Source organism: Melanaphis sacchari, unplaced genomic scaffold, assembly GCF_002803265.2.
Source record: "Melanaphis sacchari strain LSU unplaced genomic scaffold, SCAv2.0 Contig48_pilon_pilon, whole genome shotgun sequence".
In the NCBI taxonomy this organism is placed as follows: domain Eukaryota; kingdom Metazoa; phylum Arthropoda; class Insecta; order Hemiptera; family Aphididae; genus Melanaphis; species Melanaphis sacchari.
In genome coordinates this window covers 3562878-3586279 of record NW_020271327.1, presented here as the reverse complement: position 1 = coordinate 3586279, position 23402 = coordinate 3562878, and the positions used below count along the sequence as shown (strand labels likewise).

At 26.2% G+C, this 23402-nt stretch overlaps 3 protein-coding genes across 3 annotated transcripts; 2 read left to right on the top strand and 1 right to left on the bottom strand.

Annotated features, from left to right (window-relative positions):
- Nucleotides 1-3816: 3816 nt before the first annotated feature.
- LOC112598512 (exonuclease mut-7 homolog) lies at nt 3817-9207 on the top strand. The gene is made up of 15 exons (XM_025345011.1): nt 3817-4006; nt 4168-4532; nt 4676-4816; nt 4885-5102; nt 5168-5364; nt 5434-5612; nt 5672-5861; nt 5932-6287; nt 6472-6615; nt 7127-7261; nt 7498-7652; nt 7736-7969; nt 8034-8162; nt 8654-8935; nt 9014-9207. Exons 2-15 carry the CDS (start codon nt 4271-4273, stop codon nt 9149-9151), a joined length of 2760 nt encoding a protein of 919 aa, XP_025200796.1. The 5' UTR covers nt 3817-4006; nt 4168-4270; the 3' UTR covers nt 9152-9207.
- A 4993-nt stretch (nt 9208-14200) lies between these two features.
- Nucleotides 14201-17265, bottom strand: LOC112598522 (U3 small nucleolar RNA-associated protein 18 homolog). Its single transcript, XM_025345023.1, has 9 exons — nt 17089-17265; nt 16765-16842; nt 16568-16694; nt 16296-16484; nt 16042-16239; nt 15801-15969; nt 15278-15567; nt 15046-15185; nt 14201-14382 (listed from the first exon to the last, which is right to left on the bottom strand). The coding sequence occupies exons 1-9, from the start codon at nt 17112-17114 to the stop codon at nt 14358-14360; spliced, it is 1242 nt and encodes a 413-aa protein (XP_025200808.1). The 5' UTR covers nt 17115-17265; the 3' UTR covers nt 14201-14357.
- A 688-nt stretch (nt 17266-17953) lies between these two features.
- LOC112598523 (TIMELESS-interacting protein) lies at nt 17954-19415 on the top strand. Its single transcript, XM_025345024.1, has 2 exons — nt 17954-18155; nt 18857-19415. The coding sequence occupies exons 1-2, from the start codon at nt 17980-17982 to the stop codon at nt 19362-19364; spliced, it is 684 nt and encodes a 227-aa protein (XP_025200809.1). The 5' UTR covers nt 17954-17979; the 3' UTR covers nt 19365-19415.
- The last annotated feature ends 3987 nt before the right edge of the window (nt 19416-23402 follow it).

Sequence of the window (23402 nt, the reverse complement as noted above, 5' to 3'; positions counted from 1 at the left end):
TAACCTAAATACCTTTATTCAAATATTACATATTTTAAAGACTGCACTTATTTATCTTAAATAAAGAGATTGATATAGTATTACTTTATAAACATTAAACGATTCCTAATTATACTTTGTAAATATTTATTTCTTATTTATAGGACTCTATTGACATAATTTTAATTTGTAATTATATTTTGTTTCTATTTGATAATGTATTTTTAAATTATGTAGTTACATTCCCAGTCCCGTTAATAGTATGACCGTGGAAGTATATAAAATTTTTTAAATTTAATATTGTGTGCCAGTTGTCCAGATATATTATAAGCATGTGCACTTTTTATTCCTAAAATGTATTAAGTGCTGTTGATTGTTATGCAATTAACAAGTAAAATATTGTTAACATTAATAAACTCTTGTTAGATATGTAAACAGATTACAATATAAGTTTTAATTATTTTAGTGTTACTGTAATTTTTAATTAATAGTTGTTTCAAAATGGCGTCCTAGCTTTGATTATGAATAAAGTAAAGTACAATATAGCATTAAAGAATATGTGTTGATTTTATTTTATACCTAATTATTATTATTTATTAATCTATCTCTTTTATGCCCAGAGTATAAGTAATTTAAATTTTTATTGAAATCAAAAAGTCATAATGTATATTTATTTTTTAGTATAATATTTTTTTTAGTTTTCTATAGGCTTGAATTTTTCTTTTTTAAATTTAAATTTATGTATGATTAAATATTTGTATGTGCTTAATACACGGTTCTGCATAAATTCAAGTAGTAATTAAAAATATTAAAAATGATTTATTGAACATTAACAAAATCTGAAAAGGTACCTGCTGTTAAAAATGTTTTAAAAACAAAAAAAAAATGTAAGTAACTATATATATGTTCTAGTAATCTTGGTGACTGCGATTTACACTAAATAATTACTAGATAAGTATAAACGCGTATTATGAACAATGAGTTTCAATTAAATCGATAAAATCAAAAAAGGTAATCGCTGTGATGTTCAGTGAGCGTCGAATATTATACCATTGGACATTGAGTAAGTCATAGTTATTATTAATTAATGTGTTAAATTTGAATTTAATGGTTCATCATTGCATACAAAAAATAATTCTGAGGAAACTGCGAATACCATTGGACATTTGTCAGTCTATCTTGTTAAGTTCCAATAAAGTCTATAAACGCAATTTTATCGCAGTTATTATACCTACATATCGTATACATTTTAACAAAATTGTAGCATTATAAACACGTACCTATACAAAGTTTTGACGAATTAAATTTTATTCAGACTTTATTTTTGATTTATCCATACTTATTTTTTTTTTTTTTTTAATTAAAAATTTATTAATAATCATGAATGATTTAATTAATCGTAACATTTAATTGCATCGGTATATTATTGCCAATTATTTCAGTATTTCTAAAAAAAACTTATTGTGATATTTATCTTGATGGAGTATCCCAGATTATCATTTATCTAGATAAGATAACTTTATAAATATTTCAATCTAGATCAAAGTGGTTATCAAACTTTTTGTTCGTAAAGCTTTTATGTTACAAAACAAATCTATATACAAATGAACCTCACAAATTAGGAATGTACATAAAATATACATGGGTCATAAAAAACGATATACATGAACGATTTGCTCTTCAATTCGTTTCTTTACAATGCACAACGTGGACGGATTATGCACGTCAAACCCTTTAATTATATTGTCTAGACGTTTAAGTTTATTTGAGACGAATTTATCAAATTACAATAATTATTTTTGTACTTACATGGGTAATATTACTAATATTCCAAAAACGAATTCACTGATCGCGATTAGTTAAGTTACCTACGTCCCGATTTGGTCGATTCATGCACATCAATAACGTGGGAATGAATACATGATGTACTAAGTGTAGAACAATTTTTATTTAACGTAACTTAGAGCACAAAAATACAATATGTGTAAATATTGTAAATATAAGGTGTTGGTTGAACGGTGTTACGACCTGACTTCAAAATTACTGATAAATATGGCCGTGAATGGTGTTACGACCTACCTCTGTCACTCTGCAGAATGTCTGTCTTCCTATTTCCTAAGCCTAATTGTCTCGATCACCGTTATGTGTGATCGGTTCATAAGGAGTGGTGGTCGTGGTCGTAGCGACTTCATTATCACCTGTAGGGGTCTTGCAATAAAATTTAATATTCATATCGGCTCGTATCCTTATCCTGGGATGTCGAGTTTCGACTTTCTCAAGAAGTGAGCGACGTGTGAACATATCTAAATGGCTAAATTAAATAATACAATGTTCATGATATTCGTCCTAATATCAACATCACTTAAATTATTGATTATAATACGTATACACAGTACAATATTTGTCATAGGCTCATAACAGTTTATACACTTAAACTGTCAACATTTTACATGTACATTATTTGAAGTATTAGAAATTTTTATCGCTACTGCACACTTTTAAAGTAGTACCTACAAAAAATTTTAGATTTAATAATATGGTCTTTAATTACTTATACATTATATTTAAAAATTTTAAAACTAGAATTTAAATAAATTCATCATTGTATGAAGGAAAAAATGGTGATGTGTATAATGCTCATTGCTTGGTGAATTACTCAGTATATACCTACGTATATAGTATATTATACGAGAATACCAATGATGGATGATGGATGTAACTAGGAGAATATTAATTTTGCGGGAAGGAAGTAAAATTCATTTTGTTTTAATTACAGATTAGATTTGGCCATTTACGTTTACTCTATAAATAGTATACTCCCATTGACCCATAACACTACTACATAAAAATATAATACCTAAACCAATTTTTCTAAATGTATTAATTACCTATATTTAAATTAAATCTAAGACGTTACTTGATGCTTGATGGTAAGGCCGGTAAGGGGTACCTAACGGCTAACATATCTAGTATCTCCTATGAAAACATATTGCATTCTACGTTATGTATATTACCAACGTGGACTGATCAATAAGTATGTTATTTAAGTTAAAGACCGAGTTGTGCGTAATTTATAAAGGTTTTAGATTTTAGAATATATTCATGAGTTATGACAAAGACAAATTACAATTTTAGTTGGATCAGAGCTAGTTTCTACATAATGTATATTAAAAAAAACAAGTATTAAGCTTTAAATACCTATCGACACTTTCTATATTATGCATTAGTTTTTTCTGTTTTTTATCATATTATACAAAAGTTGTAATATTAATAAAAAATTTAAAAAACGTTTTATAAGAAAAATAGACATTTTCATTACAATCAATAGAAAACATAATTCAAGCTCATTTAATTTTTTTTACTCGATAGTTTTTATAGGTACATAAATTAACTTAAGTTCTTACCTATTATATAATATATATATATATATACTTACACATTTATGTATAAAATAAAGTATGCAGAAAAGACTTCCAAGAAGCAAAATTAAGTTATTAATTTTAAAATGGAAACGGAGATTTTACTTTAGAATAACAAGATTTATTTAATATTTTCCACTAAATAAATGCCTTCAGCGTAATATTTTCGTTTATTATTTGGTGGCTAATAGGCAATAACCATAAATATTTTCAAATAATCAAATATTGTTCAGTAATTTCCAAAAGATCGAATGAAAATATTAAATAATCATTATTGCTGATAAGTGATAAGGATTTAATAATATCATATCACAGACTAAAAATGTACCAACTATCACCACAGTATAATAATAATAATAATAATAGTAATAATAATAATAATAATAATAATAATAACAATAATAACAATTTATTTCAGAATATTATCTCAGTATCTCAATTCTCAGGACAGATTTCGTCCATTGGAAATTGGAATATTTGATATTTCAAAATTTACTATGTGAACTGTGGTCTGTGATACAACGATAAACAGTAATTTAATCGCCCGAGTCTCAGTCGTTTCTCGGCCTTCTCGTGCGATCATTCTGATCTATAGGGTCGACTGTCTGGTGAGTACCAGTTACGAGATTTTGTACAGCTACAGCTGCTAAATTAGTTTTCTAATGTGGCGAAAACATTACTTTCTCGTTTGAATTTCGCAAATAATTTTTGACAGTGACGATAGTACGGTACACTTTTCGTTTATAACTAACAGTTAATTTAATTACAGTTATTGGCTCGTAGTTGTCGTCGTGTTGTCGTCAATGGTTTTGCGTAAACCCCTGTCTTGACACCGGTTCGTTGGTACACTTACATTGTCTCAAAAACTGATCATGGCTGGGTACTGGAACGACAACAGCTGCAATGCACCGACTGATGGTGCCACCAATTTCAGAGTCGCTGGGTCGTCTGCAAACCAATCCCCACGAAAGGTGCTCAGTGTCGCACAGTTAAGCTTCACCAATCACAGTGTCGGTGACATTTCAGAGGCACAGAATGCTCATGTCTCTCCGGTTGCTCGTTATGAACCCGTGCAGACATTTGAGCCAGATGTTGAGCGTGTGGCCAAGCATATTCAGAGTATTTGGGCAACTTGTGAGTATGCTTAACACAATACAGCCAGAGATTTATTTCTTATTTTCATTACATTTAATAACAATTTAAATTATGTTCCTGAACATAAATGTTTTAGTTGACATAATTTTATGTCTTTTTAATTGAATTATTGTTGTTTGTAGGGAAACAAAGTAAAGTTTTAACTGATACATTGAGAAGTTTTTTCAAATTCAGTCCCAATCCGTACGCTTCATTATTAGAATTGATAAATATCATATCAGAAGATAGACTTAAGGGTAAAGCTAACACAATGGCTAATACAAGTGAGTAAATTCAATATTGATTTTAAATTTCCTAGTTTATTATATTAAAATAATCTAATGGATTATAGTTACGGAAGAATTTTACCAATGGATAAAATGTAATGAAAGTGAATATGAACATGTTTTAACTGATGAATTGAAAATTCGAGCATTTAAAATGGTACTCGATAAGAAAATAAGTTTCAACACAATAAACTCCATTGTTAAAATTTTCAAGTGTAATACACGTTTAGATTACATGGAAGAATTAATCAGGGAATCTATTAAACAAAAAAAATTTAAAGAGGCAAATTATTATTATATTACTTAAGATATGTTACTAGTACTTAACATTTAACATTTAATTTACAGGCATGTTATGCTAGTATGAGTTTGAATATACAAGATAAATTTAGTGTAGAAGATTTTTTGCTACCCTTGTTTTTTATGAATTTGGTATGTGTGACAGAAGAATTTTTAGTCACTTCAAAATTTCAACAAACAGCTTTGGTAAAATATCTTGATGATTTACTAGTAGAAAATGACGATTGTTTATATTACTTAGCCAAGTAAGGATATTAATTATTTAATTTTAATTTATATTTAATACTGTTAATAATTGTAAAATATTATTTTAGTCGTCTACATGTTACACAATCAAATAATAACTTTTCTAATAAAAATCAAATCAAAACAAATCTTTCACGGATAATGAAAAAATATAATATTTCAAACGAAATGGCGCCTAACATTACTAGACAAAAAAAAAAAGGAGCTTTAGTATATTTGTTTCGTCGTTATCAATCTGGTGCAACTGGTAAATATCAAAGACAAAGTTTATGTTTAAACAAAATTGTCATAACCTTAATGTTAAAGGAATCCATGCTTGGAGAGAAATGGCGTTAGAATCAATTGGTAATGATGAAACAATGATGTTGGAACTTGTCAAAATGTTAGAAAATTTTGGGGATATTCAAGAATGTATTTATTTTGCCCAGTTATTTGCTATTGACCCATCATTATTGTCACCAACTATACAACAAGAGTTACTTTTCTGTGAAAACGCGTAAGTTTAAACTCTATAATATGTATGTTTCAAATAATTTATTATATATTTATGTATAATCGATTAATAGGAGTGCTGGAATTGATAGACCATTACCAACTGAAGAATTTAATACTACAGAATATCATGACTTATCGCTGCCTGATAAACAAATACACATAATTGATTGTGCATCAAAGTTTAATGAATTTTTAGATAAAATTAATATTGAGCTGTTTGATGCAAATTTGGATGTTTTTGGTTTGGACTGTGAATGGAAACCAGAATTTACTAGTGATAAAAGTGATTTAGCTACCATTCAGTTAGCCACTATTGATTCAATTTACATATTTCATTTACCACAACTGCAACCAGCTGAAAGTTTTAAGCTTCATTGGCAAGAATTTTCCATGAACATATTCTGTAACATAAATATATTAAAATTAGGCAAGTACGCTTGAAATATTTATAATTATTCTCATATTATCATTATTATTATTTTATTGTAAAGTCAAGATGGAATATGAATACAAATAATTTTTATTTGTATTGTGTTATGACTTATGGTTCAAAGTGTTAAACATGTTGTTGTGAATTATTGATTTATTTATTATTGTTTGAAACTAATTAGGTTTTGAATGGAAAGGAGATGCATCAATGATTAGATCTTCAATACCAATCGATAATATACAACTTCACGGGCCAGGATTTATTGATATTAAATTGCTATGGAAAGAACTAGAAACTAAGTGGAATTTTCAGCTTCCTTTTCAAAGTATTTATAAATTCTATAAAAGTTCTACAATTTTATGTTTTCTATAAGAAGATATCAGCACACTATTTATTTTTTCCTTAACTCGCCCACTACATACCAAATTTGTGCTCAACAGAACCATCTTTATACTGTTACATTTAATATTAGAATAAAGTAACCTATTATCAAACTTTTAGTTTGAAAAAAATATTTTTGTTGGTTTTTTTTTTTAATTCTATTTCAATTGTTATGTAAGTTATAAGTATATAAAATATCAAAGTATTAAAATACTTTTTATTTTTGTCTTAGAAAGGTCATATAACTTTAACTTTAAGTTTGATAGTAGGTTAATTCACTCTAATACTAAAGGTGGTAAAAACTGAAGATTAGTTCTCTTGAACACAAATTTGAAGTGTTGCACATAGGTTAGAGAGAGAAAGCAAACAGTATGTTGAAATTCTAGTAAAAACATTTATATTTAATTAAAAAATACTAAAACTCAGTTGAATTTATTGTTTTATTTATTTTTTAGATCCAAACGAAGACATACCCTATAATAGTCTTTCAGATTTAGTAAAATTATGTTTTGGAAGACCATTAAATAAAACTGAACAGTTTTCAAATTGGGAAAAAATACCATTACGATCAAATCAAATAAAATATGCTGGTAAGTGTACTGAAGGACTTTTTGAACTTAAAATATTTATTATTTCTTTATTATTTTTGATGCATAATTTGAAGTTATAAACAAATAATTTTTTCCCATTTTTAAGTTTTCATTATATTTATATATTATAAGAATTAAGTTAGCAATTTACATGCTATTTAAAAATTATTATTTATTAACATTATTGAAAAAAATTGTCATTTAAGTTTAAAACAATGCAATATTTTAATTTTCAGCTCTGGATGCTTATTGTTTATTAGAAATTTACAATTTATTCAAAACAAAATGTAAAGCCTGTAATATTCCATTTGACGAAGTGTGTCAAAAAATATCAAATAATGACCATCCGGATATGATGAAACCAAAACTAAAGCATAAAAAACATAAACAAGTATGTAATAATAATAGTATATATATATATATTACTATTAAACATGTATTATCTATTTTATTCATACATTTTTTTAATTCTAGAAAGTGCCAAAAACGAATATGAAATCTAAGTCCCCCCATACTCTTGTTTCTAGTGTTAAGCATTTTAAATTATTGGTACCATACACATTAGAGAAGTTAGCTGAACGTTTACGCAAATGTGGTATTGATACATCCATCATTGAAAGATCAAAAATAAATAATAGCGATTACATAGTTAACTTAATCAAAACAAAAAATTTACATTTTATTGCTTTTGGATATGCATTTTCAAAGGTGAAGTCAATAATATTTATTACAAAGAAAAGAGTAGAATTAAAAATCAATATATTTTTTTTAGGTAGCAGAACAATTACACCCGGGTCAATGTTATTGTGTTCAAAATCATAATTTGGATGATCAAGTACAAGAAGTGTTGAATTTTTTTAAAATTGTTGTCAAAAAAGAAGATCTGAATAGCCGTTGTCTGGTAAATATTATTTTAGTTTTTTTATTACTTATTAGTATAAATAATTAAACAAATACAGGGATTTTCAATTATATATAGTAGAAGTTAATTTTAATTTTAGAAATATAAAGAAAAATGCAGTATGTATTAAAAGAAATGAAAAATGAATTACATTTTTTGTTCAACATCTAATTTAAACTAATATGTAATACTATGAATACTATTAAAATAGGTTTAGAATTAAATTAATGTAAAATTAAAATTATGTAAGATTCTTAAATACTTTGTATTTCAATTCTCTTAACATTTTAACATGATATAATGTTGCATTTAACTTGTAATAAGTGATTTTTATCACAGTCTCAAACTTTCAACTAATAGATCATTATTTATATTTTTATTTTTAATTAACTTCATATGAATAAATATGTTTACTTATTGTTGTCAACATTCCATAATTTTAGAAATAAATATTAAGATTTGTTTATCTGTGACTTGTATACTTATTTCAGATTTGTAATAGTGAGAGTTATGAAATTGTTAGCAGCTTGGTTATGAAAAAAATTTATGATGCTGTTAAGTTAATACAAAATCAAACAGCTGTTAGGTATAGACCACCTTCAATCGATGAAGATTATGAAGACAATGACTTTTATAGGGATGAAGATTACTCAGAGGATGAAGGAACAAGTGCTCCGATTAATGCAAAATATTTGACCAATAATTCATCTAAGCCTGATGATCCTCATAGTAAACTTATAAGTGGTTATACTGATGGAAATTCAATGATTGATGTAAATACTAAATAAACTATTTATATACCTTTATAACAAAATATAATGATAATAATTGTTTTAATTGTAACATTTCAGGTGAAACCATTATCAATCGATATGTTTAATGACCAAAATCGTGTATTTTACATTTGTAACAGTTGTGGTTCAGTTAGATGGGATAACTTACAATGGGAGAGTGCACTTGGTAGTAGCTTAGGAATGAAGTTTAAATAAATTAGATATAATTTATTTTAACACTAATCTGTATGAAATAAAAAATTTTTTCTGTATAGATTTGGTATTTTTAAAACACTTAACAAATTCAACTTGTTATGACTAGTTTTTTAATTTTTACCGTCCTATATATAATATTTTTTTCTTGCATAGATTTTAGTTTTACATGTACATATATAATTGTTAAACACATAGGTAATATCTTCAAAACAAGAACGTATTTCCTTAGGTACTAGTTATCGTCGGTAGCAGTAAAACCATACCTACGTGCAATTATTTGTCTGCCAAGTATGATTTTATTTCTTTCAGAGTAAAGTTTTCCTAACTTTTTCCTTTTATAATCAAACTTTAAAATTAACTGTGATCATTTTATATAATTGATGATTTTTTTTTTTTTTTAAAGCGTATACATTTATGTTGAGTCTCTTTATGTGATTTTAGTAGTTTTAAAATATATCAATTTATATATTATGTAATATAATAAATTATCGTACTTTGTGAGCGTTTACATTTGGTATTTATAATTTTTTTTACTATGTGATGAAAAATTTAAAATTAATCATTAAATATAAAAAAAAAAAAAATTTATAATTTATTATAAGAATACTTCATTTACTTATAATATATTTATATATTCAGGATGTCCAGTAAATTAGATATTTTCCAATTAATTGTTATTAAGTAATTGATGTGTATGTTACTAAAAGAAAAATATGATTATTTTTATCAAAGAGTTTTCAAGTAGGATTTTTAAATCACAGTACATAAAAAAAAATTGTGGACATTGAACTGTCAAGTGTATTTTGTGGTTAAGAGGACACTATCTAGACAAACTAATAGTGATGGTCAACCATCAAAAAGCATTTCATTAAATATGAAGTTTGTATCATTGATATTTTTAAAAGAAAGAAATAGATATGCACAAATCAAAACCAATGCCTTAAAACTATTGATACATCGCCATATTTTCACAATATTTGAGAACATAATCTACGCGTTTTCAAAAATTCTATGATAATCTACTAATTTTTTTTTTTTAATGAAAATATTTATAATTTGTACTTCAATTATAATACACAAGTTAATAGGATAATGTACACAAAAATAATAATAAACAACTTATAGAAAAAAAGACATAACAAAAAAAACCATTCATTGATGATAGAACTCTTCACTCTTCAGAATAGCACTTGTTTATTATGCCAGTTAATTTAGGTTATGGTATTAGTGTTTTTTTAGGCGACTAGGAGAGTCATCAAGAATAAAACATGAAGATAGATGAGAGCATTTTTGGATGGTGTTGTAATTAACGTGAAACTAATTGTAGTAGATTTTTATTAGCTGATCAACAGTGTCAATTTTCAAATTGTTTTTATCTAAAGAGTCATTGGTTATAGAACTATGGCTAAGAGCAGGTCCGTGCCCTGTACTGACGATTTCAATTGGGTGTCTACCATTAATAGTTTTATTTTATTTACATACTATTATACTAAAACCTGAAAATGTTAAGTATAGATCATGATTTATTTTGCGATCTTTCACAAAATACTAATCGAAATAATATGTTTCATAATACTATATTTTAATATGTGAGTAGACATTACATTTTTTTTATTTCCTTAGTCACCCGAAATTTGTAACCACTCTAATTTTTTTTTTTTGGGAATTCACGGAAACTAAATTTATTACAATGCATGATCAAGTTGTATTTTATTATAATATAATTTATAATGAAGATAATATGTTATGCTCTATAACTAAATTATTAAAACAGAAAAACTAATATTAAATTATATACGTCATAATTTAACACAACGTATATCAAATTTCTTTTTAATAAAGTTTGAATAAATAATGAGTAATGAGTTGCATACAATTTTCCAAGTATTTTTAAGGATGGAAAAATTTTAATTATATTTTTTGAAATACAAATTTACGTTTATCATAAACATTCTATTTTAAACCATAGTAAATATATTTAAAATATATTTTTATAAGTTTTATTATTTTAATCTATTGCTAAATGAAATAATCATAGTTATCAATATTTCAGTGCTAAGTTATGGGTATATTATACTACTTTCAAAAATATAATATTATTGGCAAAAATGTCTAACATTTTTAAAGGAAATTTCAACGTTCCCTGAGAGTGGTACCATAGGCGATCGTTTAAGTCTTCTCGCCTTTATGCCAAATCAATATCTACTTTTTAGTACCTACCTATTTATAAGATATTAAAATTAAATATCTTTTATAAATAATAGCTATTTAACTTCTGATTTTTAGCTTAAGTAGATCATTCTACTAAAATACAATCATGAATTTCAGGTAGGTAATAGGTATTAAATTTTTTATATATTTTATTAGAATAATCTCTTAAATAATTTTATATAATATACTTACAGAAACTAGAAAGTAAATTTTATTTCGTATGACAACTACCGCGTCGATGCCCGATGGTTCACGAACAAATTAGGAGATGATATTACTTTCCAGTTTCCATTATGATAAAATGGTATTATTACTATTATTAAAACAAAAATGAAAGATAAACCGAAATAAAAGCAATCATCAATGCATCTACACGTCTAACAACGATTATGGTGTTAAAATTTCACAAGTCGCCTCGATGGTTCTATAATTTAATAATTAATGTTAAATCATAAATGATAACATAACAATTATTAACATAAATGTGTCTACCCGTGCATAATGATTACAAAAGTACAAAACACACATATAAAATAGGTACGCTATAATAAATATTTTAATGATATAAAATTATAAAAATAAGGGGGATCCCGGGATAGAGACACTAATTGATCATGGAGCGCACCGGGAAAACTCCGGGTTTCCAGGTGGCCTAGAACGGACCTGACTAGGAGTACCTAATGGATTGAAAGGTTTGAGTGGTTTGGCGGATCTCCCTCATTTGTATACCATAATATGTTCAATCAGGCCTCAGTAAAAATTTATAAAGTGTGATTTGACAATTGGGATTTAAACATTGGTCGAGACTATTATGTATTTTGGGTTTGGACTTTAGGCGAGGACTTCATTGTCCATTAATAGGATTCCAAATTAGTCGTACCTCCTGTAGTGTCTATTCAGTTCCCAGATATTAATTGATCTGAGATATACCTATACATATAGTAGGTATTTCAACTTTACGAAGTTATTTGTAATTTTATTTGATATTTATAATGTAGATAGATGGTACAACTTAAGATATTTTAAGGTTTATATTAGAATTATTCTCTACCTAATGATCATGGCGTTTACTGCTTATTAAATCAATTTGATTTTGGAGACTGATTGAAGCTTGAACGGGTCTCGATACACCTGTATCATCATTCGTCAGGCTGGTTGCTTTAATTTAATTTAAATCCATAGAGTATTTATTATTGGAAGTTACCTATAGGCTTTAAGTTAAGTAATGAAACATAATATAACCTATTATATTAATATTAATTGATATGGTAAAATAATATTATACATAAGCCGTTTTTAATTTTATATGTGGAATAGATGGGTAACTTTAATATTTGCCTATTTGCTCCTATAAATAAAATCTTCATAACAGAACTGAAAATGGTGATAAATGATAATATAGAGACTTTGTAGTTATGAATTATATTAATGAAATATAACTCAACATTTTAATAGCTATATTTTATTACTAATATAAATTTATATTATTATCAATGACATTGTATTATTAAATTTGAAATGCTATATATATTAAAATTTAAATGTATAAAAATGCTTATGCTTATTATAGATCTTGATAAAATGTATAGACTATGAAATCTGGATGTGTTATTAATTACCTATCAACGGTTTTGGTAATACTTTTGTATTAATCTTGTAACAAGTGAGTGAAACGAAACCAATGCCTGCGACACCCAGCACTATGTATGATAATTAATAATTATAATGTGTATCTAAGTATTAAAATATGCCACGAATTTGTATGGCCATATAGATATCTGTTTTAATTATTCTGTCAATGCTTTTTCCAACATTGGAGTACAGATGGAACGTTCAAGTCTATAACAACAATATTTTGTATAATACCTAGGTATTAAATAAGTAGGTATGTATTTTAAATATTTGTGATGTGTAATTATAATGTACCCGATCAACATTCGGTTAAAATATTACCCGAATAGAAATATTAATTAGCTGAAATAAAGGGCAATTCTTAAGAGATAAAATTCCTAATATCTGCCTAAAATAGGCTGTAATTAAACAAACAATATGTATAACAAAAACCTATATGTTATAAAATGTTAATTTGTTTATTTTAATCGCATGTTTATTTTAATTTAAGCAATTGCATTCCGTTATTCCCACAGACCTGCAATATCCTGTAATCTGTATCTATTAGATTATCGTCATGAAAATAAAAACAACAATGACCCTGAAAAATACACCCTTTCTACGACTCGGGCCAAGTTGCTAAGCACGTATATAATTTAAATAAAAAGGATAGATAAAAATGGATATACAGATTATAATGAAAAATAATTTGTTTTATTAATAGAATTAGAATACCATTGTATAAACTGATTATTATCTAAATTAGATATGAAAATAGGAATGTAATTAATTTATTACATATTAGACATAGTTACTATAGGTATAAAGTTCATCACTGTGTTGAACAATAGTTGATAATAAGTTATAAGTTTATTTATTTTGAAAATATGTACTTATATTACTATTATTTATATGTAACTGCAGGTCTTCAGAAACAAGAAGCATAATAAAAAACCGAAAAACAGCCAACTTTGAGTAGCTATAACTCATTAAAGGTTAAATTGAAGCTAATAATTATAACGTTATAATTCATAAAAAAAATAGCTCTATAATTATGACATTTAAAATATTGGTTGCCATTTTAAAATAAAAAGTTGATAATGGTTTTACTATTTAATATAAGCTTGGAAAAAATCATTTTATATAATTCTAAAAAAGCATAAAACTAAACATTTTGAAATAATGAGTGTTCAATGATAAATAAATCCTGTATAATTCATATTCTCGAAAAAAAACTAACATTTTTATTATTATTTTCTTCCATTTATTTTTAAAAATGTTTACATATTAGATAAGATTTGTGGAAACACCTGGTATGGTAAATAATAAAATTAATGATCTTTTTGTATATATTTATATAACAGCTGAACGACTTAACGTGGTTCTAGTAGTTTTCAAAATGTGTCAATCTGTAACATACAAAATAAACATTTTTTAATGGGTTGTATTTATATTTAGTTGTAAAATTATTAAATGTATTTATTTTTAAACAATCGATAAGCATATTATAATTTTTTTTGTAATCAAAGTAAATTACAGGAAAGTATCAAAAGATAGAGGATTAAAATATGTTATGTAATGAACGCGCTCATTTCAAAACCAAGCTAACATATTCACTATAATCTAAAAGTTGATTCACTTGTTTAGTTAGGAGTGCACATTGTATGGTTAAGGAGTTAAAACCAATACTTAAACATATTACATTATTGATAATAAATTTTATAGGAAGACACTCATTTATATAAAATAGACCACCTCTTTTTATGTTAAACATTTAATACATTTTAAATAATCTTTTATATTAAAAATTAACACAATTTATCTTATATTGAGGTTAAATCAATTTAATGTTGGTTATTGTGATTTTTCCATTAAAATTAAGAATATTTTCTCAATGGAATTTGTACTTAATGATAATGCATTATAATATATTAGTTATAAATTGAACATTTTTCAATGCAAAACTGTTATTAATTAAATAAATATTTTAAAAATAGAGTAATAAAGAAAAAAAAAATAGTAAACATAGTAAAATTTAAATAATATTACTAATAATTAATAAATTTAATTACCTATACAATAGAGCTTCAGATTTATTATTGGCTAAACCAAGGAATCCACCATTGGGTGAGAAATCTACACAATTAATTTTCCCAATATTATCAGATGTTGTAGGAAAATTAGAAAACACTGTTTTAGATGGTACGTGTAACTGAAAAAAATATAAATATACATAATCATACATCAGGAAACTAAGTATCTAAAGGATATAAAATAATAATTTAAAGAAACTGTTAATATTACCAATTTAATAGCATCATTCTTTTGATTAGAAACCATAGCTAAAATATCTGAACTTTTGTTGAAGCTTAGTTTTGAAACAGTGGTTACCAAGTTTAAAATGGTTTTATCTGGCTTTGGATTTACATCACATGGTAATTTATATAAATTAACAACACCTGATGATGAGCCAGCTGCTAAATACTGATTGTCATTTGATAATGCTAAACTAGTGCCTTGGAGACAGCCATCATCCATAAATTTCTTTATACACGTTCGACTGTTCATATCCCATTCATAAATTTCACCATTTTCTATAAATGATTCAATATTTTTTATTGAATATTAACATTATCTTAGATAGATAGTTAGATTTATATATTATTAATAAAAATATGATAATAATATCATTATTTTATGCTTTGGTATTTATTAGCTAGCTAAGAACTTACAGTTTATTTTCAGTATTCTGTATTCCTGTCTATACTTAGATTATGTATTATTAACTATTCAAGTAACAAAATTAAAAAAACATAAATTTATTTACCTCCAAAAGAATACATTCTCTTCCCATCATTGGTAAAAGTTAGAGCATTTACTGCGCCATTCATCTTCAATGTAGTTATCCATTCTTTGCTTTTTGCAGTAAACAAGTGAATCTCTCCAAATTTACCACAAGAAGCTATTAATTTCCCGTCAGGTGACATGCAAAAGTTCTACAAACATTTAAATTTGTAATAAATTAAGTGATATGTAATAAAAACTACAGAAAACTATTAACTACTAACATCCATTCTAGTTTGTCCAATATTATGATGAACAGGAACAAACATTGATCTTCCTTCCATTAAATCATAGCAGTAAAAATTTCTTTGTGTTCTAGAGCCAGCTATAAACTGTTTTCCATCAACAGTAAAATGTGCACAGTCAATAGCAAATTTTTGAAATTTAATAGATTGTAATTTCTCATTTTTAAATCCGTCAACCTATAAACAATAACCCTATATATTTTCAATTTAAAGAATCAAATTTAAAATCATACCTGCACAATTGAAGCTCTTCCTGATATACCAGCAATTAATGCTAAACTGGATGTAGGATGAAATTCTACTGACTTGACAATTTTGCCACAAGATGATGTGGATAAATTTAAATTGTGTAATTTTTTTATACCAATCAAACCTTTAGCCAAATTTACTCCTTTTTTTGCACGAGCTAAATTACCACTGTACTGAAATAGTTTTAAATTATATTTGTTTACAATTAAATACATATTGATTATAAATATATATATTATATTTTAGTAATATTTACTTTTAGCAAATCCAAATCTTCGTCATCTAAAAATACTTTTTGTGACTGATCTGCAGTGATTTTGGCCCATTTCGGTTTACCAACAATTCCAATATATTTTTGTTTCAAAAGTTTTCTCTGTTCTTTGCTAAATAAGAATAAATAAAACAATACAATTTTAAATTTGTCACAATAATAATAAAAAAAGTTTAACTTACTTGGAATTTGTGTCATCCTCATCTTGCCATGCTCGTTTCAATTTCTTTTTACCATTTAAATTTTCTTCTAGACAATCACTAGTAATCAAAATTATTAAAATAAATAGATAGGTATGTACAAACATGAAGATAATTATTGAGTATTAGAACAAATTTAATGTTTTACACTGTATTTAAAGGTTAGGAATCATAATAATTAACTTATGAGGTAAAAATTAAGATTTTTATCCAAAAAAAAAAAAAAAGGTTGCTATTTTATTTATTTTATTGTTTACTTATAGTTACAATGATTGAAAATAGTTACGTAAATTAAACAATACTTACATTGTTTTAGATTTATTCACGGCCATTTGGAATGACCAATTTGAAATTGTTACTTAAGATTTATTAACACAGACTTATAAAATAGATCTCAAATAATATTTTAATATTGTGGCAGTCGATTGATAATGCCAGACATCAAACATGAGCGGTTTAAAAGCGCAATAAACCCCTTACGACTGACGAGTAAAACTGATTACCGTATTCAATTCGGTTGTCAATTGCCATGTGCATTACAGTGCGATGGTATGCTTTTGCTTACATTTGATAAGGCATAAAATAGATAACGACACCAACTACTACTTAATAGGTAAATACTAAATTATATCATTTGTCTTACCGTAAGATTGAATTATATGTTTATGTAAATTTACTTTGAGTAAAAGTATAAATATTTTGTATTCGAGGATTATGATCCATAAATATCGGTAGGTATATTGGTTGTATTTATTATCCATCTTGGTGGTTGTGAATTTTGTTCAAATCGTTTTTATGTTTATCACGTTTTTTGTAATCACCTGAGACTTGATACGCCGTGTCTACAAGTTATAATACTGGCCACCAGTAGGCAGTAACTATCGTTCTTGTCTTTCGACAATTTAGCGGGAACGCTAGACTTGCTTCATTTGCCATGCCCGGAAAACCCGAAGATCAACACGAAAACGAAACCGATAATATTGTCCAACCACTACAACCTACTCTAACGGATCGTCTGAACAAATATCTGTTGTGCGCCTACTTGAATCGTCTAAACGAAGAGGACAGCCAAGGTGGCGGTCAGCAACTTGCTCCCGAAGAAGACTCAGTCGACGTAAACACTGAAGAAACGTTTTCTGATTGACTGATTTTATTTTTGATTTACGTCGGATGCCATTGCCATTTTAATGATAAGTGATGGATGATTTTGACGAAAACGATTTCGATAATTTGGTTGAAGGCCGTATCGATGAAGATGTCGATAAATATCTGGAGCCACAAGACGGCGACGAGCAAGAAGAAAACGAGGAAAAAAGAATTGTTCCAGTGAAGATACGCGTGAGAAATCCACAACCTAAATTAAATGCTGATAGGTAATCATTATTTTCTTATAAAAAATTTTTCAAAGTTAAATTTTTATTACACCAATACTAATGTATGTTCTTTGATGGTTGGCTAATATCCTATAATAATAATAAAATCCCAAAGTTAGTTGCCTCTTGTTGTATTATTTCAACAAAAATTTTAAAATCATTGAATTTTTATATTTAAATAAGATTTTGAGTTATTTTTAATTTTAGTTCGGTATTTTTGTACTTGGTATTTATTTATTTTTTTTACTACACTTTGTTTCATCAAGGGACAGACCATGCAGAAACTGGCTGGCTAAGTACATAATTTACAGTATTTTCACAATATACCTAGTGTTTCCAACAAATTTCTAATTTGACAATCCAGACAGAGTAATAGACCTCATTCTATTGAGACTAGTCAGACCTGACCCGACATATATTTTTTAATAGGATAGAGTATTATTAGAACCTTAAAAAATAATTTAAACATATTTTGTTATACTTTATTAAAAACAAAGTAGTAATTACTAAAATATTGTTATAAAATAAGTAAAATTTAAAAATTTTATAAATAATTTTAGAATCAAGAAACATGGTATAGGGAAAAAGGTTTTTGCACTAATTTTTTTTTTGTATACTTGCTTAAAAAATGACTTATCTTGTTAGGTATTTACTAATTTCAAGGAATGTTAAAGTATAATTTTGTTCATTATTAATTCTAGGTTGCGAGGTTCTCGTGGGTTATCTGTACTCCCATCATGGTTTGAGAACATTCAGTTGAAAGGCAAAGGTCATGAATCAGAAGATCTCAATGCTGTCATAAACCGTTTAGAACAATGGACACATAGATTATTTCCTAGGTATACATTTGATGACTCTATCGATAAGTTAGAGAAGTTAGGTAAAAAGAATGAAGTTAAGGTATTGTTGAAACGAATAAGGATGGATTTGGATAGTAATGATTGTATAACACAAATTGAAGATGAAGAGGTTGAACCATCACCCCCTCAGATTGATGCGTTTGATCGGATTGCTAACACTGTTGATATATTTCCTGTGACATCTACTCCAAGTGTCAGTAACACCGGGTTAACTGAAGAACAAAGACAAAGGATGATGCATAACCGTATGTTGGCTGAAGAAAGGCGACAAGCTAAGATTAGAGCTCGTCAAGAGCAAGAAGTAAAAGCTACTTTAAATGCTGATTCTGTGTCTTTTAATTCTATGTAATGTTATTAATAATTTACGATTGTAAATGCATGTATATTTATAAATCTAAGAAAGATTTATTTTTTCATGAAATTAATTACTAAGAATTTGTATTTTGAAATATTCAGTTACAGAAAAATATTTGTTTTGATTAAGATCATTGATATTTAGAATTAAAATTAAAATTAGTGATATTAAGACAAAAAAAAAAAAAAAAAAATTGTTAAAATTAAAATTTTTGTATTTATATACTAACAATTACCATTGATTAAATATACAGTATAAAATAAACATATTGTGTTATGTACGTCATTATTATTACTTAGTAAGTTTAAATAGCAATGCACTTATATGTCTATAATAAATTTCGTTTTCGTTTTTTAAATTTCAATGTAGACTAACTAAAAATATTTTTGTACAGTATATTTTTAGTTATATTCGTTGAATGTTTAATAAGGTTTACATTTTTGTTTATCTACCTAACACAAATTATAATGTTTGGCAATTGAAAATCAAATATTATTGCCCTTGAGCTTAGAAACAATTTTATTAATCTAGCCTATAAATATTATTTTTTTGATTGATAAAATTCATTTTTTTTATTCAAATATTTATGTTGTTTTTTAATATGCTGTGCTAATAATTTATTTAGTATACAATGTCACATTGTCACTCTTTCAAGAAGAATAAAGGAAGCGTGCCATCAACATCCTTTGAGCAAATAACTGTTCAAACTTTAGATGAATTCATGGTAATAATAATATTAGTATACATTTTTTTATTTTTCTTATTAGTATACTGTGTTGCAGGTACAAATTTAAAAAAATTTTAGTTAGCAGTGAACACAAATTTATCTTTTGGGCTCGACATGTAGAGAACACAAATCGCTTATAACTGTATCTACCTAGTAACTATTCGTACCTAGATCGGTTTCGGTTTGATCGTAATAAAGCAGATTATGTAATAGAAATTAGAAAATTGGGTTTGGAAAAAGTTCAAGTCAAATGATAAAAACAAAAATTAAATAAAAAACAGTGATTTGGGATGTGAGTGTGTGAAAGTAAAAAGGAAAATCAGAAATTTTTTTTAGATCAAAGTGGCTAAAAATGTCTTAAGAAAAATAAAAGCAAAAACAATTTGTTGAAATGAACCAAGAAATGCGTAGTAGTCATGATAATAATACATTTTTTAAGATAATAACGGTAGGTAGGTACCAAAAAGTAGGTATATTGTCACTTATTTTTTTTTGTTTTTTAGCTTTAGCGTATGAAACTTTAGTTTTCAAAATTACACATAAAGCTGCTTGTGAATCACATGCAATTATCATTGTAGTTAAGACAACAATATTTAATTTTTACATTAATCATTAGCACTCCTATTGTTTTTTTTTTTGATCAGGTGTGCTAAATTAGTTGTAACTTTTTTCACGTATACATGATGAATATTTTCCAAATCTACCTTGTGTAATAAATATTTATTTTTATTTTTACATAGGTATATAAAAAGCCGGCAAAATCAAGAGTCAAAATTATGTACAATTTATATAAAAAAATTGAAACTATCAAATTTTAATTTTTAGAAAACGTTGGCAACTAATGTTCTTATATTATTTTTATTTGACACTAAGTTCAACATTTTAGGATAACTTACAAATTTTGAAAGTGAACGAGCAAATTCTTGTAAGTAACTTGCAAAATATTAATGATAATTTTGAATCATCAAAGTGGGTGGTCAAATTCGTCGTACCTATATGTATATCGTTTATTATTAGTTTTTTTATATTATAAAAACCATTAAATAAAATTCGTTTGTTATTTAAAAATTCGAAGTAGATAATACATAAGATTTTGAATGGCTGAGCCGCTAATATTAACAGTGAATAAACTCAGTCAAAGTATAAAGTGTTTAATTTTTGCGGTCCTAGGTAAATGGTATAAAACAGCGGTTCTTAACCTTTTGTATAACACAGACCCCCGATGAAATATTTTTAGAAATCGCGGACCCCCTATCAATTTTTTTTCAAATACCTTTTTTTATAAAATATATCAAGTTATCATAATCAAAATTATAATAACTATTTTATATTGACCCGCCGTGACAGACAATATAAGATTATAATTTTATATGAAACAAAAATAACAATCCAAAAATATTGTAATAATGCACTCATGTCACGTATTAACTTATGTTAGGTGGTAAGGCTGCCGCGGACCCCCGACATGAGTATTGCGGACCCCCAGGGTCCGCGGACTATAGGTTAAGAACCGCTGATATAAAAAAATATTACATTTATAATTCCTACAATACGAAACAATAAAAATAATAAGATTTACTTTTATTAACCTTACTTGGGAGAGAAGACTAAATCGAATTAATACCTAATTATAAGACACAATATAATAGATTGTGTTGTAGCATTAGAGCATTATACTCTATTTATTCAAGTAAAAAAAAAAAAAAATGTATTAGGCATACCGAGTTGTTAAAGCTATTAGTATAGGTCTGCGAAAAGAGTTTTTTTTTTAATATTGATAACTATTAACCAGTACATGGAAATACATGTAATACATTTAATACATGGAATCAGATTATTTGCAAGTACCTACATATTATTATTTAAGTTTTATAGTAATGAATACAATTTATACGAATGCAAGTCAAATTCAATTTTAGTAATTTAATTATTCTACTGGTACTTCAACAAGGTTAAACTTCAAAGTTTGAATTACGGATCATTAAAGAACGATTACAGTGAAGTAGTTGATTCGGTGTTCAATAGCACCGTGTTTCCTGTTACTTGTTGTTAAGAATTATTTTTAGAACAAATGTTAAACTAAAAAGTCGGCTTAACAAAAAGTCTTGCCTCATAATTACTGTACAAATTAATATACGTAAGGAAAAATATAATACCAATACATTTTTATTATAAAATGTTTATAATTTAAGGAGTAGACGCCTTTTAATATTTCTTAACATGTCAATACTTCGTGTAGATGTTTACGGATTGTATGCTATGTGGGGCGTTCGGGCAATTTAAAAAATGTCCATTGACTTGCAGTTCTTCGCAGTCAAATCTTAGATTGTCCCAATCGATGCCCCATTTTATGAGGTTTGTCCTTGTGTATGGTTTGCCTATGTATTGTTAAACTATGGCCATGTTTTCATATATTTATTTATTTTAAAATAGGGAAGATAAAATAACCATGTACTTAAATTGTAATATAATTCAATGTATAATGAACAAAAAACACGCAGTGTTTCAAGCAATAAATTTGTTTAATTTATTTGGCTATAATTTATTTTAAAACGTTTACAAATTTATATTATATATATCTTAGTTATTTAATTTTTTATTCTGTTTCACAACACATTTTGTTCAGACATTATTTTTTTTTACTTGTAAAAATGCGAATAATGTAGCCTATCTATTTAAATTATACATATAAAAAAAAAATTGTTTCAAGTTTCAATTTGATAAATGTCGCTAAATATGAATTTTATTGCGCAGATACTAAATATTCATAATAATACCAGACTTTTTTTTAACAATTATATAATAATAATAATAATAATAATAATAATAATAATAATGATAATAATAAATAACAAATAAACGACTAGATCGAAATAAACAAAAAAAAAAAAACATCATATTTTTATAATTCGTTATTTTCAGTTTTGTTGCATTATTTGACTTACGAACAAAGTAAATGTAAAATAAATTAACGAAAAATAAGCCAAAACATTATCCAACATCTTAAAAGATCTTAGATACAATTAATAAGAACAATATTGTTTCTTAAATTGTTCGATTCGTTTCAAACATTGCGCAATGGCATATAACAAACTGTTTTAATTTTTAACATTTGTTATTTTTTAAACACTAGCCAACACAAACAGAAATTACATAAACATTTTACAATTGGATGAGATTGTCTGAATTTCTTAATTTTTTTTTTTTTGTAATTAAATTATTATTGTGTACACGGATGATTGTAACAGCTGTGTTGTATATCTTCCATGACTTAACTATATTTATTATTTTTATACAATACTTAA

Coding starts and splice junctions, on each gene's coding strand:
- LOC112598512 (XM_025345011.1), top strand. CDS start 4,271: ATGGCTGGGTACTGGAACGACAACAGCTGCAATGCACCGACTGATGGT. Junction 7,970..8,033: donor TTGGATATGCATTTTCAAAG/GTGAAGTCAATA, acceptor TATTTTTTTTAG/GTAGCAGAACAATTACACCC. Junction 8,163..8,653: donor ATCTGAATAGCCGTTGTCTG/GTAAATATTATT, acceptor TACTTATTTCAG/ATTTGTAATAGTGAGAGTTA.
- LOC112598522 (XM_025345023.1), bottom strand. CDS start 17,114: ATGGCCGTGAATAAATCTAAAACAAT. Junction 16,695..16,764: donor GAGGATGACACAAATTCCAA/GTAAGTTAAACT, acceptor ATTCTTATTTAG/CAAAGAACAGAGAAAACTTT. Junction 16,485..16,567: donor AAGATTTGGATTTGCTAAAA/GTAAATATTACT, acceptor AAACTATTTCAG/TACAGTGGTAATTTAGCTCG.
- LOC112598523 (XM_025345024.1), top strand. CDS start 17,980: ATGGATGATTTTGACGAAAACGATTTCGATAATTTGGTTGAAGGCCGT. Junction 18,156..18,856: donor CCTAAATTAAATGCTGATAG/GTAATCATTATT, acceptor TATTAATTCTAG/GTTGCGAGGTTCTCGTGGGT.